Source organism: Grampus griseus, assembly GCF_964374135.1.
Source record: "Grampus griseus genome assembly, chromosome: 10".
Lineage (NCBI taxonomy): Eukaryota > Metazoa > Chordata > Mammalia > Artiodactyla > Delphinidae > Grampus > Grampus griseus.
This window is the reverse complement of record NC_139004.1, coordinates 27,915,140-27,942,863: the sequence shown is the minus strand read 5'-3', so window position 1 is coordinate 27,942,863 and position 27,724 is coordinate 27,915,140. Positions and strand designations below refer to the sequence as shown.

Sequence of the window (27,724 nt, the reverse complement as noted above, 5' to 3'; positions counted from 1 at the left end):
TTAAGCCCCGGCAGCTGCCGACACAGTAAAACATCGTCATGAAGAGCACGGTTTATGCTGATTGAATTTACACAACACTCAGTGAGCAAGAAGAGACTCAGGAATGGGGGAGAAAATTCCCAAGGTGTCACCTGGGTCCCCGACCTGTGTCTGACACACATCCAAGGCAGTGGTGGTTGAGAGTCCGCCTGCCAAGGCAGGGGACACGGGTTCGTGCCCCGGTCCGGGAAGATCCCACATGCCGCGGAGCAGCTGGGCCCGTGAGCCATGGCCACTGAGCCTGCGCGTCCGGAGCCTGTGCTCCGCAACGGGAGAGGCCACAACGGTGAGAAGCCCGCGTACCGCAAAAAAAAAAAAAAAAAAAAAAAAAGACTAGATGCTTCCGCTGCAGGGGGCACAGGTTCGATCGGTCGGGCAGCTAAGATCCAACGTGGCCAAAAAAAAACCAAAATGAGATAACATAGGATAGGCTTGGCTAATCTACACACTGAAGAATTGAATACTGACATATTTGGATCATGGAAGAAAAACGTTCAAGTGTTCACCAGTTATTAATTAGAGACTCAAGCATGACTCTGGGAACGTGCTTTTCATTTTAAACCAGGGGGCGTGGTTATGAGATGGGTCGGGCTGGCTTCTTCAGTTCTGCGGTGACCTCCACGTATCTGCCTTTCAGACCCTGGCGCCGGAGGAGGGCATGGCTCTGAACCACACGGCTCCGGCCCCGGATGAGCGCCTGCCGTACTACCTTCGGGAGGGGGATCCCTTTGCTTCCAAACTTTCCTGGGAAGCGGATTTAGTGGCTGGCTTTTACTTAACAATCATTGGTAAGTTTCCTTGCCTTTTCAGTGCAAAGGCTGCATCTAGAAAATTCATGGGCTGCTATGTTAATTTTGCACAAAGATTCCAACACTTGAGCGGATATTTTGAGATGGAGAGCGGGAGGAAGCAGGAAGAAGGGGTGGCATCACAGAGTTTATACATGTTTCACAGAAACGACTCTATTATCTTTATTATTAGGGATAACTATTCCCTCGATAATCCAAAGAAGTTTTACAGCAAAATAATTTATCTTGAGACTATATTTCATTTTGGTTGCTTTGATAGTAGGCTTTTCTACCAAAGGACAAAATTAATGATCATGAGCTCTTATTTAAATAGAATGCTTTTACTTTTTGAAAAATACTTTTGATATAAGGATAAGAGTATAGACTCAGAACGGACCTTAGAACTCATCTAGTTTAGCCTCTGCTTTTCACAATGGAGAGAACTCCGTCCCAATGCTGTAGTCAGGATGGATACACTGTGTATACTTCACCTAAAGTCAGGTCCCACCATGATAGCATCACCAGGTGATTTTGATGAGAGTTGAAAAAAATGTATGAATAATAAACAGAAGTCAGTTCAGGGTCAAACGTTTTCCTGCCTGATCCACAGCATGGTACGTCTGCTTCCAGGCTCTGGTATCCAATGTGGTGGCCACGTGTGGCTCCTGAGTCCTTGAATTGTGACTTTTCCAAATTGAGATGTGCTGTAGTATAAATAGACACCAGATACTGAAAACATAGGACCAGGAAAAATCATGTAAAATAGCTCATTAATAATTTTAAACAATCGACTACATGTCTAACCTATAACATTTGGGGCCTATTAGGTTAAATAAATATATTCTCAAAATTCATTTAGTAATATTTTTACTTTGCTTAATATGACGACCAGAAAAAATTTAACTACATGTGTGGCCCACATTTCTGGTTTCCATGACATTTCTATTGGACAGCACAAGTCTAGGTAATTAGATTCAACCACAGTACTTTTCTTACATTGAAAATCGCTGTTTTAAATTTGGGTAACCAGTGTGCAGGTGGGTTATGTCTTTAGGTGTGTCTGCCTTTAATCTTTTCAGTTGTTGGGTCAAGCTTTCTCTGTCTCCTTCTCTCTTTCTCTCCCCCTCCTTCTCTCTCTCTCTTTCTCATCTACTTATTACGGGCTAAGACTTTCATTTAACCTCCTGAAATTAGCCAAACTCATTAGAAAAGTCTGGAGACCCCTCTATGGTCAGTGCTTGAGGCAAAAGGAATCCATGAAATTGAATCAGAAATTCCACTGCAAAGGGATTCCCTGGGTCCTTGGCTTTGCTATTAGTTATTATGGTACTGATTTAAATTCTTTTTCTTATCAATGGACCTCCATGTCCTTTCAAACACAAATATATATCGAGTGCCTATTCTTTGCCACTGTTTAAGTTGCTGGGAATACAGAAGTGAACAAAATGGGCAAACTACTCTCTCCCCGCACAGGGACTACCTGCTAGTAAAATCCACATTGAATTTTTATTAAACATAAGTACTTTCAATGATCAGAAAAGACAGAAAAATAGACATCTTATAAATGAATTTGTCGCAATCAATTGCAAGGAATGAATTACAAAGTAGCATCTGTAACCTGACATGTTTCTCCAGATGACACAAAATAGGGAGGACGATTAAGGGGTGAAAATCTACAATCATATTCAAATGGGAGTACTGAAGAGGCACCAGATAAAGGGGTCCGAAAAGAGTCCCGGAACAAAGGGAGCCTCAGATCACTCAGGGAGTCGGGGGTGGGGCCAAATGTATGTTCCAGAGCAGTCGTTCGTTCAGGATGAGGCCAGGGTCAGCTGGTGGGGGCTGGACTCATCCTCGACCCAGTCTTGGGTTCGGTGCCCTGTCTGGTTCCCTCCCTCCTGGGGATGTGCCCAGATTCCTTTAAAGGAACCAGAGTGGAATGACATTCTTGGTGAGCTTTGTTAAATACTAGAAGTCTTAGGGAAAACTGGAAGATGAAAAGATAATGTGAGTTTGGAATAGAGGAGAAATAAACTAGAGACCCATTTCCGTCCTCTACTCTTTTACTACAAATACGTAGTTCATTAACGGTCTATATACGAGATTTAAATTTTTTATATTCATAGAAAGAGTCAGGATTTTGGTCATCAAAAAATGTCCCCCTCACTTTAGCTTTTACCTTCTTAATCTTCTTTTCCTTTAACTCTCATTAAAAATAAGTTTGTGGGGCTTCCCTGGTGGCGCAGTGGTTGAGAGTCCGCCTGCCGATGCAGGGGACACGGGTTCGTGCCCCGGTCCGGGAAGATCCCACATGCTGCGGAGCGGCTGGGCCCGTGAGCCATGGCCGCTGAGCCTGCGCGTCCGGAGCTTGTGCTCCGCAACGGGAGAAGCCACAATAGTGAGAGGCCCAAGTACAGCAAAAAAATAAAAAAAAAAATAAAAAAATAAGTTTGCATTCTCCTCATACTCCCCTACGGGAGATTGCCTGTGGGAATAATCAACATGCAGCTCTCGCAGAGAGTTGACTATTTTTTGATAAGCTTTGGGCACTGGGTGAAACCTTATGAATCATTAGTAAAGATAATTTAAGAAAGGAAAAATGAGAAAATCAATATTCTCAAAAGAGAAGTAAAAAGACAAAGGATGTTTAAATGAGCTTTGTGTATCAACTGCATATGCATAGTTACTGTTTTTTAACCTTTTTGGATACAAAGTAGAAGGCATGTGTTTATAATTTTTCTAGCCATGTTTTCACATTTTAGTTTCCCAGTGTGCCTTGTTAGCTGGTTTCCTTTAATGCGACATGGGTTTCATTTTAGTTGGTTTAGAATCTCCACCACCTCTTCTATTTTTTTCCTCCTCTGTCTTAAGAAAGCTAAAGAGGTTTTAATAGACCACGAGGCAGCACTGACTCCTGGGATTCAGAATTTCCTAAGACCACAAACGCAGTTAATGCCTGGTGGTTTCAGACCATCAGCTGAAACACACATTTTTCCCCCTTGCCCCCCCAAATGAATTGTGGTGGAGAAGTAGAAGTTAAGATAGAAAAATCTGGGTTTCTCCTGTTAATACTCTCCTTATTCCTTACTACTAAAGGCAGCTGTACCAGATTCTCATTTATACACAGCTACACTATGAAGCAAGAATTCCTGAAGAAATCTACTCTACATGTTAAGCTATGGAAGTAGGTGTATTCTTTTCTTAACTAAAGTCAGTAGGGATTGGGTCTTTTTGGATTTAAACTGGGTTTGTAAGAACTTTTGAACAGTATCATTGTAATGTCAAAGCCAGTCATTAATAAAAGGATATATAAAAGTGGGAACACATTTATATCATTGTTGGTAGGTTGGTGGGTTGACGGCCACTTTCTCTCCCTTTGGTGGGAGTGGGAGAGTCCATGTTAGCAATCGTCACCCACTTCCCCTTCATACTGAGTCGAGTAGCAGTGGCAGATATCCAGCGTCCATGTCCTCAGGATGCAAAAAAGTCCTGGATGTGTCTCCAGGAGATGACCCTGTCCTTGCAGGAGGTCATGCCAGCCTAATCTGGCCTCTGCTTCTCCTGAATGCTGGTCCCCCCTCAGGAGTCCACAAGAAGAGTGAAAGCACCTCATTTGGTTTGGGTCACTTCGTCTTCAGAATTTATCGATAGCCAAGGGGTTAACCCTTCTCATCAGAGGGGAGGAGTTCTATAAAGCTAATACTCTAAAAATGGCTGAGGCGATGCTGCATCCTGGGGATTAGTCCAAGAACTGACCATGGGGATTCCCACACCCTACTGAGCTTCACTGGGAAATTAGTGGTTCTTTTTCTGGGTAAGTGCCGTTTGACCATCCCTGACTCCTATCCCTTTGGAGGTGAACCATCCCTCGCCTGTCACTCACAACTCATGCTTTTTATTTCATCTTCTTGACTTAGATTTTTATTTAGAATCCTCTCGCTACCCTCTAAATCTATGGTGTCCATTTTTTGAAATTGAGAAGTGTTTCATATCTGAGTGAGCTCTAAATCCTAGTTTTAACGACGGAAATTTGTATTTTTCCTTGTAGGGATTCTGTCCACATTTGGAAATGGGTATGTCCTTTATATGTCTTCTAGACGAAAAAAGAAGCTGAAACCTGCGGAAATAATGACTATCAATTTAGCGATCTGTGATCTGGGGATTTCAGGTAACGCAGCCATGCCATTTCTTCTTTGGGGGTTTGAATGCCCCGTTATAAAGTCCTCACTGGCTCACAGATCACCCTACCCCCAGCTTCTTTTGCTCCTCCTTTCACAAATCATCTTTACAGTGTTTGTGGTAAGTCAGCAGAGTGTTGTTTGGCTAAAGAGATCATCCGTTTAACATAGATGGAGTCCATTCCATGTGCCAGGCATGTTAGATGCTGAGGATACAATTTGAAATGATACATGAGACTTTGGATACCTCACAGTATAGTGGGCTAAATGATTCAGAAAACAGAAACTTACAGACAGGATTTAGATCACTGTTTTGAGCTCTGTTATGTCCCTCACTCGCTTAGGGAAATCTGTTAAAATAAACATCAAGGGGGTGAGGTCTTAAGGGTAAATGATGGGTCAGAAAGGTGAGCCAAGGAAGGGGGAAGGGTTGCCCTTGTAATGACATATTTAAGTGTGGCTTAGGGACTGACTGCAAGTATAGGAAGCTTCTAGTTCAGTGGTTCTTGACCTTGGCTGCACAAAAAAGTCACTTGGGGAAATTAAAAACAAAACTAAAAACAAAACAAAAACAACTCACAGCTGGGTTTCATACCCAGAAATTTTGCTTTTAATTAGTTGAGAATGTTACCTGGCCATCAGGTTATTTAAAATTAGAATTTCCAGGTAAATTTATTGTGCAGCCAAAATTTTGAACCACTGGTTTATTTCTTGCTTCTTTGGTCTCTCTGGTAACCCAGCAAGGAGGAATTGGAAGAAAATTTCTCTTTAACCGTAATTCATTTTTACAAATATGAACAATTTTGGGTCAGTCACTTCCCTTTACATTTACATAGAAAATTCCAGAGTTGCCTAGATACACTCAAATATGCCTCTGGATCCCCACTTTCTGCTACACAGCGTATGGTTTTAAGTTACTAGAATTAGGGAAATTGAGTTTGAATAGCACACATCAACTCGTCTTTCCACTGGAAATCTTTTAGCAGGGTCTCATCCAAAGCATCCCTTCTAAAATATTTCCCGGTATTTGTTTCTCTCTTCATAAGTGGATTTTTCTGCCACTGCCAGTCTCTGAAAACAAGTCTTGGTGATGTGTCTACTTACTGAGTCACTGTTTATTACCCAGCAATGGATGTGCTGCCCTCTCACTGAGTTTGGATGATCTTGGTTATTTGGGAAGACTTTACTCAGTATGGACAGACTGAAATATCATGACCTCTTTGCGGAAATACACATGCACATTAAGAGGAAAGTGACATATCCGGCCCTTTTCTGTGAAAATAGTCGCGATACGCCTCAGAGAATTTGCGGGGCTGCAAAGTGACTGCCATTCTCATTTTGGCCACGAGATGGCGGTGTCGCAACATGAATGATGGCTCTCCGGTCAGCTCACCATGCTGCCCCCTAGTGGTTCTCTCACTGGTACTGAACGTAAAATGCTTGAATGAAACCTGCCATTTCAGTCACGTCCTTCGCTTATAACCAACTTATGCTTAAGGCTGAATTAGACTAGGTTTGAATAAAAATGTCCTTAATTGGTCAGATACATTGAAAATGCTTTCAACCAAGCAAGTCTGCTGCAGAATTGCATAAACCACCTCATTACTCTGTAGATATCTTTAGAGTAATTCACCAGAAAGCATTTTCTGCCATGGGTTAGTTTTCTCTGATCAACTCAGATCATTTTTTGCAACCTCTGGTTATCTCTTAAATACATTTTTTCCTTCCAATAAACCTTAAAAATTTTTATGTCTTTTTAATTTTTTTTCTTGCTTCACTATATTCCATTATAAGCACCTTGAATAAACACATCCTAGAGACCAGATGTATGTCATCTATACAACTAATATTTATTGTTTAAATATCAATGGCTCTCAATCATGTATATGTATTAGAATCACCTGGGGAGCTAAAAACAATATATTGTGACGGCCCAGCCAGATAAATGAAGTCAGGTAAATGAAATCCAGATAAATTAAATCAGATTATCTGGGGGTTGGAGCTCTGGACACTGATATCTAAAATTAAGCAAAGCAAAGCAAAACAAAACAAAACTCCTCCAGTGATTTTAATGTGCAGCTGGGTTTAGAACCATTCTACCTAGTGGAGGAGGGAGAGACCTTTCCAAGAGGTTCATCAAAACCCTTTGGCATCCCGAAGGTTCTAGATGACATCCCATAGGTTCATCAAAAGCTCCACTCCAGAAAGAAGCCTAAAATACCTTTTGCTGATGGATCCCAGGCACAACAGACACAAATTTTGCTCCATCGGAGTCACATTCAATTGTCTTTTTTGCTGTCTTTAGCACCCACCCAGCAGACACTCAATTCAAGCTCTGAGTTTGCTGTCTCCCCTGCCTAGAATATTTTCCCTCTAGATGTTTGCTCGAGTCCTCAACCACTGATTTAGCATCTACCTAAACATCACATGCGCAGAGAGGTCTTCCCTGATCTCCTGATATAAAACAACCATTTCCGTCTATTTCCTTCCTCTGCTTCATTTTTCTTCCCGGAACTCATCGTGACCCCATCAGTCCATCATATTGTATCTTATATTACAAATTATTTGTTTCTTTTGCCCCCTCTATCTATTAAAAATGAATCTGTTAATCTTAGTCTCCACTTTGTCCTCTGGCACCTTGTTGCATCCTGGGCACTAAATAGTTCATTTGTTAAACAAAACACGAATTCTTTTACACTGGGTTTCCTCACTGACAATGGGTTGTAGACCCAATAGGACTGGGAAGCTCTGATATGAGGGTGCCCAGTCTAGCCAGTTGGAGTATGAGACCAGCTGTGTAGACCACTAGAGGCGATGTATGTCTAACTTAGAAAAGCACCCAATAAATATGTGTTAATTGACTGAACTAACAGTGTACCAGGTACGGGGCACACCTGGGAGGGGTGGGGAAGGCTGGCCCCTGCAGGCTGCCAATGTCAGTGACTTGGTTCTTCTAACGCATTCAGGTTGGGGAACCCTCTTTTGACAGATGGATCTGATACAGATTTTGGAAAGCTTCCTCAGCCATTTCCTTCAAAGGGGGGAAGATTGAATGCACAGCGGGATAAGGCGGGTGCAGGGCATGAATTACAGTAGAAGATGACTTCCTAGAAAGTAAACAAACAAACAAACAAAAGGAACTGATGAAGCCTGAAGGAATAAATAGTTTAAATCCCAGAAATCTGGGTCTGGCTGTAAACAAACTGGACCTAACATTTCCGAAAAGAGCTCTCTGTGGTCTGCATGGGATAAAGCTCAACAGCGAGTTGCGGTAGGCGAGGTACATTTTAACTGAAGGGAACTTCCCTTGACAAGTTGCTTGGCGCTCCAGTTGTAGGCAAACCGTTCACCATCATCTCTTGCTTCTGTCACCGCTGGGTGTTTGGCTGGATTGGCTGCCGCTGGTACGGATGGGCTGGATTTTTCTTCGGCTGTGGAAGTCTTATCACCATGACTGCTGTCAGCCTGGACCGGTACTTGAAAATCTGCTATTTATCGTATGGTAAGTAGGAAGGTTTCTATTCCCTGAGAGTCAAATCTAGGTGGATTGTCAAAGCGGTACAAGTTTTACCCAGAGGTAATAAGGATTATGAATAACCTCAGAAACCAGGAGTATTTCTACTTATAGCTTATCTTGTTCTAACCTATGTTTAAAGATTGGAACCTGTGTCAATGTAGGTTTCTTTAAATACTACTTTTATAGGAATGTCTGGTGTTTGGCTATGATGCTTTTAAAAGTATCGTTTTTCTGTCTAAATTGTGTAAGCGTTTACCGTGTATGCCATACAAGCGAAAGAATGCATTTTATACATTGAAAGGATGTTGGGTCCAAGATGTATAGCTGGTTCCCCAAGTAGTAAATATAATTATACGGAAAGATGTTTCTGGTTCTCCTTTAGCACTCAGGATCCCTATGACTGCAGAGAAGAGGAATTCTCCTCCAGGTTAGAGAGCCGTGCCGCAGGAAAGGACACACATACAGAAATACCTCCCAACATTCTTTTTGTGGTCTTGGTAGGTAGAAAGATGAGCAGCTAAGAGAACAGGCCAGGGGTGAGCCAGCAATAAACAAATTTTCAGAGGCTAAAGACTTTTCTTTAACGATAAAACGATTCTACGTGTGAAAAATTAACTTTTCGTACTTTGGCTTCTTGGGGCTCTGGAAATCTATTGAACCCAAAAGAGAAGGATTTGGGCCCCTTAAATTTAATACTGAGAACCAGGTGTAACCAGGGAATAATATTGGTTCCCACCACAGCTGCTTTGTTTGTTAATCTCAATCAGCTTGATTGTGTGACCATGGGGACAGACTGTGGCCTGGAGCCTGAAATGGGAAGGATCAAGTTGATGTGACACTCTCAATGGGATGGAATTTCTCTTTATATTTTAAAAGTTTACAGTCCTAAATTAAAAAAAAAAACAAACATGCAGGGGGTCAGGGCAGGGGTAGGGTCATGGCCCAATGATTGCACCATCCAGGCTCACCTTTAAAAAAAAAAATTGCATCTTTTTCTAAACAGCTTAAAACTTGCAATAGAAATAGCTTGAATCAAAAATTCCAATAAAATACAAAAAATACAATTATAACTATGCTGGATGATTTCAGATTCAATATTTTTCTATAAACTTATTTTTGGTCATATCAAAATAGATTTTAAATATAGATTTTACAGACAAAAAAGCAAAAGTTTCATTTCCTGAGAATATTTGAGGAAGACTAAACCTCGATGTCTCTGCTTTTTAAATATTCTCCTGACTTTAGGCTTTGGGTCCATTAAAGAGATGGTGCCGCCCATCCCCAGAATCATTGCAGGGCATAATTCCTATGGGCACTATCTATTTTTTTCCAGCTTCTTCTAAGGTTGATTCTCGATAGTCTAGTTTCATCATTTGATTTGTCGCACAATTAAACACTCCACCCAGTGTCTTGGAATGCTGGAATTAGAAGGTCGCTTGGGGACATGTAGACCTTTTTCCCATGTAATGTGATAAACTGTTTTAAGGCATCCCTGACAGACAGCCACTTGGCCTCTTCTTGAATAATTCCAGTGACCAGTGACGGGGAGCTTACTACTGCACAAGGCAGCCCATTCTCGGATTGGTCTGCTCTCATTGTTACAATGTTATTCCTTATATTAAGACAAAACTGCCTCCCAGTAACCTCCACCCATTGGTCCTAGTTCTGACTGCTGGAGCATCACAGAACCAATCTACTAATCTACTCCCTCCTGTACTTGACAGCCTTTCACCATAACCGAATGTAAGTATAAAACACCTCACTAAGTAACCCTAACCATAAATGCTTCTACGTATGCCTATGCACATTCCTATAAATATATATAATTATTTGTGCCAGTGTCTTCTCCATTAGAGTGGAGAACTGAGAGCTGACAGATGTTGTGGCTACGTAATTGTTACCCCTCTCTGGTGGGTCCGTGAAATTTGCATTTTATGGCACTGTATGTTTGGAAAAATAGAGACAAAGGAAACAATCTGTTATATTTCTTCTTAGCGCCAAATAAGACAAACACAGGAGTAAATACTCGTGTTAGTGCAGTTCTTCATAGTTTGCAAAGGAGGCCTGGCATTGTTCATTTCACCCGTACCAAAATCTGTAAGCAGTATATCTTTATTTTCTCCATTTTACTGATAAGAACACTGACGTCTGGAAAGGTTACATGAAGAGGGTCAAATACTAGAAATGAGAAGCATTAGGCCCTTCTGATTTCCCAGACCTCACATGACACTAAACAGAGGCAGGCCTTGAGTCTGTGCTGAAGAAATCGTTTGGCTTTTATTAAGCATGTTTTGATATTTCTTCTCTGCTACCAAAAAGCAAGGCAGTTAGGGGTTACTTCTCTGGCCCTTTGGGTTTCAGGCAATAACCGGTATGGAGGTAATTTCCCCTGCAGGCTGAAGCCCTAGATCAGGCTGACCTGTCTTAGGTGGTTGTATTGAACTTTTGCAAATGATCACTAGCGCTTTACAGCTTTCCTTAAATGACTGCACTGTTTCTGCCTCTTGGAATTCTCTTTCGGCGAATGGAAACTAGTGCTGAAACACAGAGCTCATTTTTTGTTGTTGTTGTTTTACTGGAAATATTTTCACAGAATTTCTTTTGCAGAACATGATATGATCTACCTAGATTCCCCACTTCTCCATCTGTGGCTGTGTGAATGTGACTGTCGTATTAATAACATTGGAAGATTCAAAATCTCCTCTCACCCAGTGGGGTCACCCCATAACGTCACCCCACACAGTCATGACCGTGGCACCAACACCCACTCCACGAGTGCTTAGGTGAGAGGCACACGAGCTTTTAGGAAGAAGTGTATTTTAAGGATATGGGCAGTGTCTTATCACTTCTCCCGCAAAGGACTCTACCTTAGATAAACCCTTAACACATGCTTTTTTGGGCTCCATCTTTATATTCTACCAGTTGGCCTCTTGTCCTGGATAGGATCTCAAAGATCATTCCGGATGTTTTCCCAAGATCTTCCACTGTCTTCAGCATCCTCTCATCTTTTTTACTGCCACCTCTCCCCAGCTTTTGTCACTTCCCCCTCCCAAGGCTCCCAGATGCCTAGAGAAAACCTTCCCTGTGAAATCACTTCCAGTTTTATTCTCTTGGAAAAAGGGCCCAAGCTCTGGAACTCTCTTCCCTCCACCCTACTCTCCCTCCGGCTTTGGTTACTGTGACCACTTCTCCCAGAATCCAATGGATTAACTCTTTGGATGTGGAATTTGACCTATGGAAGGGAGGTATCTGGGCGGAGGGTAGATTACATCCTGCTAATGCTATTCTTCCACCTCCAGGGGTTTGGCTGAAAAGAAAGCACGCCTACATCTGCCTGGCCGTCATCTGGGCCTATGCTTCCTTTTGGACCACCATGCCCTTGGTAGGTCTGGGGGACTACGCACCTGAGCCCTTCGGAACCTCGTGCACCCTGGACTGGTGGTTGGCCCAGGCCTCAGTAGGGGGCCAGATTTTCATCCTGAACATCCTCTTCTTCTGCCTCTTGCTCCCAACGGCCGTGATCGTGTTCTCCTATGTGAAGATCATTGCTAAGGTTAAGTCTTCCTCCAAAGAAGTAGCTCATTTTGACAGTCGGATCCCTAGTAGCCACGTGCTGGAAATGAAACTGACCAAGGTAACTGCGTCGTAATTTACAAACGTGTTTTCTAATCAGTTAAAACTTCATAGGGCAAAGAGGACAGAGAATGTTGGAGACTGGGAGAACTCTGAATGTCCACTGTTTATGTCCTTATGAACTTTGTTATTATTTATTTAAACCTTTGTAGTATCTCTTCCCTCTGTCTCTATCTCCCTCTCATTTACACACACACACACACACACACACACACACACACACACACACACACACACGTCTAATAGCTACCGAATTTATACAATGGATCTACTGGGGGCTTTTTCTTTCTATTGAATAGGATATCATTGCTTCTTACAATTATTTCACTAATAAGAGTAATAACTTTTATAATTCATAGAACGTCTCACAGTATTTACTGTCCTGTATGGACTTTGATGGGCACGATTAGGGACATTCCTTATTAACAGAGTCAGAGCTTACCATGTCTGCTTTCCTATGGGAAACCCATCTTCACACAAGGGCAATTTCTGCAGCATTGAGTCCCTTGGCAAATGCTAGCCTCAGAGTTAGCAGCTCTTCAGATATTGTGGTGTAAGGAGAAGAGCAGACAGTTTGAAAACGGATGAGAGTTTGGATTCTATCACCGACACTTGCCAGGTTTGTGACCCAGAGACAGATACTTAGCTTCTTTGAATCTCTACTTCCTCACTTGTGTAACAGGGATAGTAACATCTAGCTCTCTGGGTTGTGGTGGGGAGTCAATGAGATAAACATGTTATCCTGTCATCGGCTGCATGGATGATGTTAAAGGAATCATGATTCCTCATGTCTCTTCTAACTTTTAGGAGGTCTGGTAAGGGCTAAGGCAGTGGTCTTTACACTTCCATCACGTTTCACCCTTATATCGAGGAAATAGTTTTCAGCACATACTCTCAAACTGAGTTTTTAATATTAGCACACCCTAGTTTCCATCTTATATTTGAAAGATAAAAATAAATGTAGATTGAAGTTCTAATCATTCTTCTGGTGTCCCAATCCATCATGTTGAGTGATATCCACCTTCAAGTGTCCTCACAGCCTACCCTGGAGACCACTGGCCTTAGGGACCAGGAGTAACACAGTTCCCTCCAGACCACAGGTGGCTACCTACTAAGTCAGGACTTTTGTCCTAGTAATAGTTTTCTCTCCAAATTTCAGATTTTTAGATGTTGTGCAAGGACCTCTTGGTTGCACAGTGAGAGCTAGAGGTTCTGGTTCCTTTACTCCCTAAACTCCACATTTGAGTAGAAGAAAGTTTGAAGTTTTCATCACTCTAAATCTATACTGATCACCTAAAAATGGAGCTGTTCTACCTGGACAAATATGCAGCATCAGGAATCATGATCAACTTCTAGCTTACAATGGGCTGTTATGTAAGAAAAATATTTCCATAAATTCAGGATCATGAATTAAGTTCTTCATTTCTAGCTCTTCCTTTAGCTCCTGTCTGTGATGTAAAAAACAAACTAATGCCAATAAATTCATCCAAGTTAAATGTGGATCCCGTTTCATCCAAATCCTATTCGGTACCAGGTACTGTTCTAGGAACTAGATGAATGCAACCGAGCTAAAAGTGTTGGTGTTCAATAGTTCGTGGAAGTATGCCCAGGGAACCACGTGATGGCTGTCACATGGGGATGTGATCTCAGTTGCATTCCTGTAGGGTGGCATGCCACGAAGCTGCCGAGATGTCATATGATGTCCTCTCCTCTTCCCATCCCCCAAGGTTACTGGCCTTGAGACACTTGTCTGGGTGAATCTGGGTCCTTCTACCCATGAGGCCCTTCTCCCGTTTCTCTGAGGCAATCACTCATCATCCTCTCTCCTGTTAGTTGAACTCCTCAACTCAGCCCACTCACAGCCAGCTTTCACCAATACCCTAGCATCTGGTTCTTCGTGTATTCTTGAGGGTGGGCAGCTCGTTAGTCAGAGCTCCTAAAGCTCGTTATACAGACACGGGGAAGCTCAGCATATAACATTTAATTTGATGCGTAGTTCTTTTGTTTGTTTTTATTAAAAATTTTATTTTATATTGGGGTATAGTTGATTAACAATGTTGTGTTAGTTTCAGGTATAGAGCAAAGTGATTCAGTTATACATATAAATGTATCTATTCTTTTTCAAATTCTTTTCCCATTTAGATTATAGGGTTTTGAGCAGAGTCCCCTGTGCTATACAGTAAGTCCTTGTTGGTTATCTATTTTAAATATAGTAGTGTGTATATGTCAATCCCAACCTTGATGTGTCATCATTCTCCTTGCCCTGCACTGTGCAGATCAAATAGTCAGGCTCACCCAGACCAGATTAATCAAAGCAATGTTAGAGGAAAAGAGTAGGCATATATGTGTATGATTTTACTTTATATATGACTTCTAACATGTATTCTCATTATATTATACATGATATCTATAGTATATGTTACATCTTGACTTCATTTGTATATATAAAACCTATATTAAAATAACCTAAACATACAATGCTTCTAATTATTGACATTTGTGCAAAATATTTAAGTCAAAATTCAACCTACCTTGAAAAATAAACAGAACTTTCTACTGTGGCACATTCTGTTCTAAATTTAAACTATTTTCAATTACTAGTTAATTTTGATTTTGTTTGTAGTGAGTCAACATAAGTAGAAAAACCTTCACAGGCCTTTTCATAGTCTTAGAAGCCTTGTCCTCCATTCAACTACCTCTCAGGATTGGCCCTTTGCTTGTTCATTTGATGCTTCTGATCTTCATAATATCCTGGTCTAAAAGCTTATGAAAGGCTACCTCATAGGATTATGGGATGAAAATAATTCATTTCTTTGTGTACTCTAATTATTTCTAGGTAGGTTATTATCTGGGCCTGCATTTTGCCAGTCTGACCTCGCCAACTTAAAAATTGATGTTCCAGCTATAAACCTTTCTCCACATTGTAATTTCCTTCTAATTAATTAAAAAATGGTTTTGCTAGACTTTTATAGCAGGCTGAAATTTCAGACTACAGAAATTGCAGAGGTGTGCAAAAGCAAAAAAAACCCTACAGAAACCAAAAAAAAAAAAAAAAGGAAAGAAAAAACCCTTTCTCTTCATATTCCTATGACTCAGTATAATCTCATTTTTATGCCGGCATTTGACCTTGTAAAACAAACAACGTTACACAATCAGGGTAAATTCAGTTGAATTGGGTTTTCCTCCTCTTCCTAGGCTCTGTGTAAGTTCAGGGAGGTCTTTATAACTCCATGGGACCAGTGGGTGGGGGCATCTTGTTTGGTTGTTGTCATTTATTGACCCTAGTATTGCTGAGATAGTTAAGGTTTCCTCTGGCCTCAGGCATCCATTGTCATGGGTCACTTCGCATCTTTCTTGTTTCAGCTATAAGGCCTCTTTAGACTCACTGGAAATTCCAGGTACTTCCCCATCCTTCTTTGGCAACCCATTGGGTGGATGTCAAGACCTTGGCTGGCACCCTGGGAAGTGAGGCACAAGCTGTCTGCTTGTGCAACTGCATTGAGAGTCTATTGTTCCCCCAACCCCTTCCCTGGCCCCCTGTGCTCGGTTCAGTGGAGTATTTTCAGGACAGCTTCTCAAGGTCAGTTACCAGCTCCTCTGACGTCCTCCCTTGCCTTTGGGCTGTAGGCCCTTGACGCACTGTGGGCTCCTGTATCCACGTACGTCCCTTTAACTTGTCCACACTGTACACGTAATGCCTCTAGTCTTGCACATCTCTGGCTGCAGATACTCAAAAATCATTTTTGTCACACTCGAAACCCTCTACTTCAACTACTTCCTCTCTTGTAAGTTTCGAATTTCTATTTTGAAACTCAGACGCTGAGAAATGAATGTTTTACTTCTTCGGCATTTCTGCTTGTGACAACCTTCATACCAATGCAGTGGACACTCTTGCTGCTGCTATGATGAGGGGGACGGTGGAGTAACAGGAAGGAAATACCAGAAGTTTCCATTACTTTTTCCGTATGTGACTGTGCGGCACATCTGGTACTTCGTATTTATTCATTCAGCACACACAGCTCACCCACAATGCCCCAGGCCTATAGTTAGTATCCAGATCCTGTGGACACCTGGGCTGCTCTTTATTTCTCTTATTTCTACCAGGAGACCTTCCCACTCCCTCCTGCTTTGTTGAAGTCCCTCTGCTATGGGCCACCAGAGTACTTGGCATATCCACTTTTCTGAATGACACGTCTTTGTGGCTCTTTTTGCAAGATAATAGCTGGATGAGAGCAAGTGCTGTTTGCTCTGGCTCCCCAGGGCCCGACACCTGCTAGATGCTTAATCAGGATTGCTGGGATGACACATAATTGAATATACTATGTTAACCTAATCACCTTGATCAGTGTTAACTGGTCCCTTGACCCCCAGCTTGAGGCCCTCTGTCCGTTTTATACCTGCAGAGGCATTCTGTTTTGCTTTGTTCTTTCACATTGACTGTGAAGCCTTTTTAAAACTCATCAACGTAAACCTCTGCTTCCTTCAAAAGACTCCCCTCCGGCATTGCTCATGGAATGTTATTTATCATTGGGGGTTCGGCGTCAGAGAACCCCCATGGGGACTGTGAGGGCAGTTAGTGGGAGAGCAGGACTGTATTCTTGAACCAATGTCTTAATTGCTTTCCTCTGGTTCTTCTTACTTGTTCTTAGCTTCAGTGTTACTTTCCAGAGAAGCGTTCTCCAAATTGAATGCACGTCCTCCTGTTAAAATGTTTCATTGCCGCTTTTACATGTGCCTTGTAGAACTTGTCACAATTTTTAGTTAATTTACCATTACCTACCTACTTCTGTGATTATTTGTTCCATGTCTGTCTTTACCACTAGTCAATAAGGCCCACAGGGGTAACAACCATATCTTTCTGTTCACTTTGTGTCCCCAGAACGTAATACAATGCCTCAAACATACACAGATGTATTTGTCGATGGAAAGAATTTCAAAGTTCAGTGCCAGTTTTGCCACTTCCCCACTGAGAAATCTCGCAAAGCTGACGCTTGCTATTTGTTTTGGCTGACAGTGGCTGAAACCCTTTCCGGGTCTGAAATTTCCATGTTGAGAAATTGTCAACATTTTATGTCTTGCTGGGGAGCAGCAGGGGAGAAACAATGTTTCTGTGCAAAGATGGCCTCTTGACTTAAAAGATACGCCGAGACAAGTTATTGATTTTCCAAGATTCCCTTGTGGCTAGAGTGAAGCTATGACCCTAGGCGCCAGCTATGGTAGCCTGTCTCAGAAACTAGTGACACCTGGTGAAGGGCAGGGAGATTGCTCCCAAGGACACGGCTACAGCAGCAGGAGTTTGTGTATCAGAACAGGTTCAGGTCATAGTTTTTGGGTATCATTTCTGTCTGCTTGGCCCCGATTCTCAGTTGAGCATTCCCAGTGATGCGCTGTCCTAACCAGTGCATTCCTTTTCTGTTTCACTCAGCTAACGTCCATTTCTGTTGCTTACAACTCAAAACACAGATGCATAGAGTGACATGACCTAATTTGCAGCCTCTCCTTTCAATCACAGCTTTCGCTTGCTTATGGAGTAGTGGTATTTTAAGATTTGAGAAAACTGCAACTGGGAAGTGCAGAATTCTTCTTTTTCTTCCACTCCTTTAAAAAAATTTTTTTAAATTTATTTTTTGGCTGTGTTGGGTCTTCGTTGCGGTGTGCAGGCTTCTCTTGTTGTGGGGCACGGGCTCTAGGCACGTGGGCTTCAGTAGTTGTGGCTCTAGGGCTCAGTGGTTGCGGCATGCGGGCTCTAGGGTGCAGGCTCAGTGGTTGTGGCACACGGGCTTAGCTGCTCCTTGGCATGTGGGATCTTCCCTGACCAGGGCTCAAACCCGTGTCCCCTGCATTGGCAGGCAGGTTCTTAACCACTGCGCCACCAGGGAGGTCCCTACTCCTTTTTTAAAAAAATATAAATTAATATTTCCTAGTCGGATCACAACCAGGGCACCAAAGCTCTCAGAAGTTTTTTCATCAGTGTATGAAGGTGGGTCTGAGACAGTTGGCCTTTGTTGTCATTCTGCTGGTAAAACAGAAGGAAGGAGGAAACTCAAACTAGACGTGTTTGGAGTTGTCGCATTACTTAATTTCTTAAAGGTGGTGTGAAAGCGAAATATCGCTACCCCTGTTTCTACATAGAGGAGGAAACAGAGGGCCGAGGAAGGTAGGTCACAGCTGTCCAGCTCCCCACCTTCCTCCTTGTCACTGGCAGCATCCCTCAATGACAGGCTGCCCACGCGTGGAGGGTCGTAGTCTTACAATTGGCATTTATCATTGCATTGCCAACTTTTATTACTGTTTTCCCCTCTAGTTGGGAACAAATCCATATACTTGCTGGCTAGAGCCAAGAGAGAAAAACCAAATCTGATGCTGCCTGTGTTCCTGCCAAATGTACGCTCTCTGTAGGCAGGCGGGACCCTCTCCTGCTCTCTCAATGCACAGGTGTGGTGGTCTCTCTCCTTGGGACCTTATCGCATCCCAGCCACTGCAATATCTTTGTTATCAGTAGTCGAGCTGGTTCTGGAGTGTGATTCAGCCTCATCATTGGTGGGGCATTTATTCCATCTCTTTGGCTCTGATTTTAAGCCTTCACTTCCGCATCCAGTCCTCTCCTTATCTATTTCATTATCCAAGGTAGCAGGCAGCTTCAAATGTTGGCTGAAGTCTTACTTATATCTGGGCAAAGGAGCCTGGTGGAAGGAACTGAAGGGGCAGATCTTAGAGAGAGATTCTGTCTCCCTTACAGTGGTCAGTGGAACTGAAGCAAGATTGGAATCCAAACCTGAATATCTCCATGTCAGACTTCCCCACTATTCCACGCTGCCTCTGCACACAGACGAGATAGGACTTCCCTTTTTTGGAAAACTTCTCTGCTGTAATGGTTCAGATGTATTGGGCCCAGAGGCAGCGCCTTATAGAACTTCTTCATCCCTATTCTATTCTTGCTTTAATTGGTTAATTCACTGGAATTGATCCATTGTGGGCAGTATTGCTTACGTGATGCCTGATGCCAGCTTGAACCGTGTAGCTGAAATGTACCAGTATTTCTTGGTCCTCTGCAGCAAGATATTTGAAAAATCAGCAGGGTTGCAGATGTGTGATTCTTTTGTAGAAGCTAAACACGTATTCTATGAATTTCCTCCCACAAAAACTGTCTAGTTTAAGAATTTGAAGTTTTATTCCTTTTCCAGTGAACCAAAAGGCAGTGATAAAAATGAAGCAATTAAAAAAATAAACAACTTAGAAGAAATTGATGGGTACAGGTGCCTGTATTAGAATTGGTTTAAGGATGTCTGGGAGAGAAATTTTGGAAAAGAGAAATGAGGACACACTTAGAAATGTGGAAAGTGAAGGACAGAGTGATGGGAAGATTAAACGTGCTCCAACTTGAGTAGAAAGTTCTGGGAAAACTGAATGTCACATGAAACTTTTGCAAAGTTTTGCAAAGTTTTGTAGTCTCTCTTAAAAATAGCTTTCATATTTCAAAGTTTAATATTTTGTGGACTTTATTTAACATGAGAAGCTTGTAGAAAATGACTGTGCCTCATATTAACTTTGTATTCACTTCAAAAACATAAGTAACATTATGCAGTACTTTGAGATCTAAGCTTTTATCCCTCTTTCTGCTTTAAACTTGATTTCTAGTCATTCAATTTGAAGTATTTAGCTTTATTCTAATCCCAGAAAAAACACTCGGATTCATTTGCTATGTATGTAAAAACCTTGGTATATTTTAATTCTCTTCTGTCCTTTTAAAAAGGATAACAAAATGCAAATGTTTTAAGTCCTTAGTGTTCCCCATTATACACTCCCATAAAAAGAGAAAATATGTAACACGTAGAAAATATTATGGACTAAGTGCTAATCTATTTTTTGTCAATGACTTTGGCAGCAACACAGAAAACAGCTTTTGAGATACTGTGAAATCATCTTATGACTCACACCAAAGGAGAGAGGATGGAGCTATGTTAAGTTCCCAGACATCGGCTAGAGCAAGCTTTATTTATATTGTTATTGTTTATTTGAGGATTTAGAAAAAAATATGACCCTCGCTGTGAGCTTTGAGGCATCCACTCCATTTACAAACAAAAGTCACACAGACCAAACCAAATGCTGTTTCTCCTGGGTAAGCGTCTGCAGAAAGATGGAAAGGCAAGTAGGCAGGAGAGCTGCATGTGTGCTTCAGTCCTCCTCTATAACTGCTGAGCGCAGGTGAGAAGTTTAGCTCAGGACCCTAACTCGGGACTTGAGGACGTGCAGGAGATCTGGGCTCATTTGATTCACCTCTTTGGGATTTAGATTCTCTATTTGCAAAATGGAGCAAAATGGTTACTGTTGAGGTTTTTCTCTGCTACAGTTAATATTTAAAGATGATCCTTGAACTTTTTGGGGTAGAACTTTAGAATCTGAGACTTTCAGGTAGATTTCTCATGCTTGCTTCTTGACACAGCCCACACACATGGGGTTCTCAGGGCAAGCACACCCTACTGGCAGGCTGTGCCACAGATCAAGTAGACTGAGGGGTCCGGACCACTTCCTGCTCCCACAAAAGCATATTGAAATGCACATGCACACAAATGACTTTGTTATGGGAAAAACTCTTCCAATTGAATTTCAAACACAGTCAAGTATGTGCAACTATTGTTGCTTTACTATTAATAAAATATTTGGTGTCTCATTCCTCATCCTCCACACCATCTTGACGTTGCTGACCTTGATGCTGGGAGCTGTTAATTTACATTTTACTTCTTAAATTAGGGGATGGGGGCTGTGAAAGGAAGTGGCTCCTGGCCTCAGATATCTCCAGCCTCTCATCCTCCCAGGCCTTTAGGTAACTCAAAAGGAAGGCTGACTTTTCCTAAAACTGCCTTTATAAAATCCCAGGGTGGGTCTGACTATGCTCGTTTTAGTCATGTGTCCAACCCTGCTCCTAGGATTGTAGCCAGGGGCATGCAGTCCTCTGGTCAGACTTGGTCTTGTGATTCCTGAGATGCCAACTCCATAAAAGAGGATACAGGGCAGAAGGGTTGCTGGCAATGCTAAGGCCGAAGGTGTACTGGGAAGAGGAAAATAAATACAAACGACAGCAGATCTTCATCACACAGAGGGCAAATTTGAATACGGTTTCATTATTTATCTTACTGAAAGAATAATCTAGTAGATAATGGTATTAAGGATGCTTTGAAGTTAGTTCACTCTCTCTCAACCGGGGCTTAAAATAGCTCGCATTTAAAAGAAAACCGGAAGCTTGGACTTCCTTTGCAAATCTTGGTACTCTAATTAAGACCCCTTTTGTTTCTTGTTCATACAGTCGCCTAAACAAACCTGCTCAGAATGGAAAGTCTAGGCGTGCCGGCATTGTGTCTGCTTTGTTCATTCTTTTATCCTCAACACAAACACGTAGGAGATGCTCAATCATGCTTGCTGGTTGAATGAATAAACAATGACTTTTCTGCCTCCGATTTTTCCCAGCTGCATTTTATTTTAGAGGTTAATCTTCCTAAACGTGACTCTCATATGTCGCCTGCTCAAAAACCTCCTGGTGCTTTCAGGCATATGGAATTAAGGGCAAGCTCAGTAATATGTTATACAGAACCCTGAATACGTGGATGTTATCTTTCTTTCCAGGCTCGTCTCCCTTGGTTGCTTTCTCACACATCAAAGTGAATTGCTTACTAGTTCCTATACAAACCTCACACATACCTGTCTTTACCTTTGCTTGTGCTGGTCTCACTCGCCTTTATTTCCATTTGCCAGCGTGTAGGTTATACGCCACATTCCTCCTGAGACTCTTCTTACTTTGCTCCATAGCATGTAATTTTGTCTTCCTCTGAGCCGGCCCTTAAACCATATTCAGCTTTGTCACGTAGTTGTTTGTGCTCTAGAGGGATGCAACCCAGGCACGGAGGTGTGCGGGTGTCTCCAGAGCACTTACACAGTGTCTCACGCAAAGCACTTGCTAAAAAAAGATTTGTTGAATTCAAGTGGGATAATCTGTAGGGTCAGACTACATTCTTTTTTTCAAAATAAATTTATTTATTTATTTATTTTTGGCTGCGTTAGGTCTTCGTTGCTGCAGGCGGGCTCTCTCTAGTTGCGGCGAGCGGGGGCTACTCTTCGTTGCGGTGCGCGGGCTTCTCACTGCGGTGGCTTCTCTTGTTGTGGAGCAAAGGCTCTAGGCACACGGGCTTCGGTAGTTGTGGCACGTGGGCTCAGTAGTTGTGTCACGCGGGCTCAGCAGTTGTGGTGCACGGGTTTAGTTGCTCTGCGGCATGTGGGATCTTCCTGGACCAGGGCTCAAACCCGTGTCCCCTGCCTTGACAGGTGGATTCTTAACCACTGTGCCACCAGGGAAGTCCCAGACTACATTCTTAAAGAGACTGAATGGCAGATGGTGAGAAACGAGTCAGGGTGCTTTGAACCCTGTCTCTAACTATTCTTTGGTCTAAAATTAACAGGCTTCTACAGGTAAATATAATTGGTGAGAGAGAAAAGTACCTTCTGGAAAAGTCTCATTTTATACAACTGTGTCACTTTGGTTCAAGCTCGATGACTCTCTTTTGCTTTGTAGCTAGTGAATTTCCACCATCTGAGCCTCAAACTTGAGCCAAAGGAAATTCCATTTCATAGAAGTCTCGGAAGAAGCTTCCTATTAGAATTTCAAACAAAGGCAGAGTTTCTAAGTTTCCTGAGGCAAATGAGGGCGATTTAAAATTTCATCAAGGTGTACATATTCTCCATCTAGTTTTTAAGTGAATGTGGGTTGAGAAGTTTGGAAATTTCCGGCTCACAGATGTCCTTTTAGCATGATTTTCCTGCTCCACGTAGGCACAATCTGACACCTTTTATAGGGTTAAACTTCAGGTCTTTGGGTACATTCAAATTCTGGAGTGGAGAATGGATAAGATGTGGTGAATGGGATAAGAATTGTCATAACTTCTTCTGGCTGAACATCTCAGAGATCCGTATGAAATGATTCCTACTGGCAAGATAAATGAACACATGACAGACAGACTTTCTTGGGTGTAAATAGGCTGCCTGATCCTCTCCCCCACACCCATCGTTTCCACCAAGTGCCTCGATTTTGTTCTCTGTCGCTTTCCCTTACCAGGTAGCGATGTTGATTTGTGCTGGCTTCCTGATCGCCTGGATTCCTTACGCAGTGGTCTCCGTGTGGTCAGCTTTTGGAAGGCCAGACTCCATCCCCATACAACTCTCCGTGGTGCCAACCCTCCTGGCAAAATCGGCAGCAGTGTACAACCCCATCATTTACCAGGTCATCGATTACAAATTTGCCTGTTGCCAAACTGGTGGTTTGAAAGCCACCAAGAAGAAATCTTTGGAAGACTTCAGGTAAAATTTCTGAAGCTGCAAATGAGGGATACCCTCTTTGTTTCAAAATCCCGTGGGGTTCAAGCCACTGGGAATGCTGCCTTCTTAGGGTTAGAGCTCATCACTTAGGATTAGTGCGAGGAGGACTTTACTTTCTGTTCACCAGAATTCCTGAAATCAAGTAATCAGATATATAGGAGTTGGACAACAGGAGTAGAGGGCGGGAAAAGTGATTCTGCTTTTTATTGTAGAGCAGCCAAGATACGGAGCCATGACCATTTGAACATCCACCCTGTATCACTGCCATGTGGAACCAAATCCACTTCACTCCAAGAGTTACTGTGCCACGTGGCATCGATCCAAAATTAAGTTTTCACAACGGAAAAGATTCTCTTGTCTGGGACATTTCTACCATTAGCTAAGATATAGAATTTGGACAGGCAAAGGAAGGGGAGAAGGGGAGATGACGTTTTTACTCTCTGCCAGTTTATTTTCACAGTAAGACCCATATTATTTCTTCTCTTTGTCAGATGAGGAAATGGAGGTTCAAGCAAGGTGAAGGTCTGTTGGGTTTCAAAACTCAAGCATGTTGACCCATAACTATATCTACTTGCTTTAAACTGACCTTCATTAGAGTTCAAACACATTCTAAAAGATCTACAGTTTTAACGTTAGCACTTATTACCATTTTATGCTATGACTACTGTGTTGCTTTTAATTATCCCATTTTCTGAAAAGATCCCTGCCATAGGATAATAAAAAATTAAACAGAATAAAAAGATCTACATTTTTATACTTCCTTCCCCCACATATTGTGATTTTGATGTCCTGTTTTACATCTTCTGCTACACAATGAACAAGTGAGTTTGGGGATCCAGCGCCATTTTTCCTAAAGACCCGAAAGGCTCAGGGTGAGTCAAGAGTGGAGGGTGATTGGTCGTGTTCTGTATCCACTCAGGGACAGTCTTAGTAGAATGTGGAACAGGCACCAAGTTCCTGGTCTGAGGTGAGGGGTATTGAACGGCCCCTTAATTCTTACTCACTTGAAGTCTAGATACTTTTCAATGCTATTTTCCTTGAGTAAGTAGGGAACAGAGGAAAAGGTAGAATTAACTATGAGAAGATGTGGGTGTTTTTTTTTTTAAACATCTTTATTGGAGTATAATTGCTTTATAATGCTGTGTTAGTTTCTGCTTTATAACGAAGTGAATCAGCTATACATATGCATATATCCCCATATCCCCTCCCTCTTGCATCTCCCTCCCACCCTCCCTATCCCACCCCTCTAGGTGGTCACAAAGCACCGAGCTGATCTCCCTGTGCTATGCGGCTGCTTCCCCCTAGCTATCTATTTTACGTTTGGTAGTGTATATTAGTCCATGCCACTCCGAAGTGAGAGAAGATGTGGGTTTTGACCTTGTTCTTTCACTGTGCTCGGGCAAGTGACAAATCTTTTGACCTTGAGTTTCCTCAGCATGTTGGTACAGCAGCAAAAAAAAGATAAAACAGGCACAAAACGAAAGGTAGTGCTGTCGCTGTTGCTGTGGTCCAGGGGAAGAAACACACGACTTGGAGGTAGGAGACTAGAGTTTAAGGTCGATTTTGCTGTTTACAGTAGCTCTACATCTTTGGGAAAATGAACCACTCAGAGCCTAGGATTGGGATGAGCTGAGGGCAAAGCCCATCTTCCAAGCTGTAATAATGACACAAAATGCCCAGGTGAAAAGGGCTAGGTGACAACTGTTAGTGTTCTTTTTTCCACATTGTTGGTGGTTATTACCATCTCTGTTGAATTGACTAGTTAAATTCAAATGCTAAAATGCATCTGTTTTGGACGTAATAACACTTTGTCCTTATCAGCTATTAATACTCTATTATGGGGCTTCCCTGGTGGCGCAGTGGTTGAGAGTCCCCCTGCCGATGCAGGGGACGCGGGTTCGTGACCCGGTCCGGGAAGATCCCACGTGCCGCCGAGCGGCTGGGCCCGTGAGCCATGGCCGCTGAGCCTGCGCGTCCGGAGCCTGTGCTCCACAGCGGGAGAGGCCACAACAGTGAGAGGCCCGCGTACCACAAAACAAACAAACAAACAAAAAAACACAACAACTCTATTATGAATGCAGGTAGGGAGAACACTTGTAATGGAGAAGCTGCGGGAGAAAATAGTGAGGCACTTTTTCATCTGAAGGAGATGGGAATTTGACAGGAATGACTGAAGACAAATTTCACTCACCTCATAATTTGGCTTCAGACTGACTCTGTGTTCTGTATATTTGCTCACAAGTGTGAGTAGCACGTAAATATTCAACACTCCACAATACAAAGAGAAAAAAAAATTAGGTGGAAGAAAATGACTTAAGGCCACAAAGCTTTGGAAAAATCAGTCAGGCAAGGGACAATTCGGTTCACCTGCTCCGATTAGCCATTTATATGAAACAGAGCAATTGCTTTGCCTAACGAAAGCAAGGGCTGCTTCCTTACTCCAGAGTTTCAGCTTTTGGTGGAAAAAGCAGGCGGTGGTGATGAAGCAGGGTGGAGGCCTTGGATTCTAGAGGTTGAAGCATCTTCAGAGAAGAAATGTTGAAAAGGTGTGATGAGTTGCAGATTCTAGAAGGATCTATTTTGGGGGAGAGCCAGAAGGCGGAGCAGTGGCCACCAGACTTTTTAGCTTTCCAAAGAAGACAGACAAACAAGAAGAACAATATTTATCTTTGCTGCTATCAAAAAGCTAAGAAAATAGGTAATGTGGAGGTCCATAGAGTGAGGTGTAGTCATAGGAAGCCAGTTCAGAGTGGCCAATGTACTACCAGAACAATTCAATTGAATTAAACTGGATTCATTTTAGCCTTGGTCTTTCATTTTCTGAGCTCTGAAATGTACTACTCATAATGGGAGACTCTCTTGGGAAATAGTTTGAATTCAAATAAAAAAGCTAATGTGTTTGAATATGAGATTGTTGAAATAAATTTTGAGTAACTTTAACGGTTCATTAAAAGTTAACTCATTTTTCCCCCCTTGAATTGAGTCCCCTGAGATTTTGGTAGAAGCTGATGAACTGAAGGAAAAAAATGTGGCCAAGAGCCCTTTCTGAAGTTTCATTATTCACGACACTATATTATCCGGAAGTAGTCTCGCATATTTTGTAAACAGTGTTTCCGCACCCTGGCTGTGTATTAGAGACATGCAGGGAAACTTGAAAAAATACCGCTCTCTGGACCCCATCTGCAGAAATTTGGATTTAAGTGGTCTGGATTAGACCTGAGCATCGGTTGTTTGGTTGGTAATCTCTCCCAGATGATTCACATACACAGCCATGGGTGAAAGCCAGTGAACCAGAGTCTGGGAAAGGAAGACATTGACGTTGCAGCACGTGGAGTCATAGGCCTTTTACCCCACCTACCTAGAGACCAGTGAGGCCACCAGTCACCAGGTGACCCGGACTTCAGATGCAAGGCCAATCTTAGGTGGAATAGAAATGTTCAAAAGAGCTGGTGGTGCATAGTGAAGGCCTGAGGCATTCCACATTCCTAGTATTTTAGTAAAGATAAAGAACAAAGCCCCAGACTCTGGCATTGCTTGTAATCATGCCTCCTCTGACCACGTTAGTTGGGTGAGTCACAGGGCCCAATTGAGTGGTAGGTTGGTGTGCAGAGAATTTTGTCCTAGAGGACAGGAAACTCACTAGGGCACAGGAAATGTGCTCTAAACCAGTGGCTTGTTTTTGGAAAGCTCTGCCCAAGGAATTTCTTGACTTTGAATATTCTAAATTGAATTATTATTTTCCATCTCTTTCTAATTCAAGTTTTGTGCATATAATCTTCATGGTACTCAAGTTTGACATGCTATACATATATGTCTTTGTGTATGTATCTCTGTATGTACATATATAGTGTATTATATATATATTAAATTGCATCTTTCTTCTCCTATATCCAGGCTGCACACTGTAACCACAGTCAGGAAGTCTTCTGCTGTGCTGGAAATCCGTCAAGAGGTATGAAGTTGGACACGGCATTACTCATGGACACAATGATTCACTTATTTGCTTCTTCACTGCTGTAAACGTTTGTGACCACACTTTTATCTCGATATTATATTTTTATATTTTGTACCCTCTCCCTCTTTTTCTTTAGGCCAAGATTTGCTAGGAAATTCCAGTGGCCAAAGGGAAACTAGATGATAGGTTACTACTTCCAGGAATATTACTAGAATGAGCCTCCCTGGAATTTTTTTCTTTTTAATTCTAT

The 27,724-nt window shown here is 42.3% G+C and overlaps 1 protein-coding gene across 1 annotated transcript; it reads left to right on the top strand.

Moving 5' to 3' along the window:
* Window positions 1-697: 697 nt before the first annotated feature.
* OPN5 (opsin 5) lies at window positions 698-27,625 on the top strand (the record flags this gene model as incomplete). The annotated part of the gene is made up of 7 exons (XM_082663482.1): window positions 698-827; window positions 4,876-4,995; window positions 8,337-8,507; window positions 11,822-12,156; window positions 23,260-23,501; window positions 27,414-27,471; window positions 27,611-27,625. 7 exons carry the CDS (start codon window positions 698-700, stop codon window positions 27,623-27,625), a joined length of 1,071 nt encoding a protein of 356 aa, XP_082519608.1.
* Window positions 27,626-27,724: the final 99 nt, after the last annotated feature.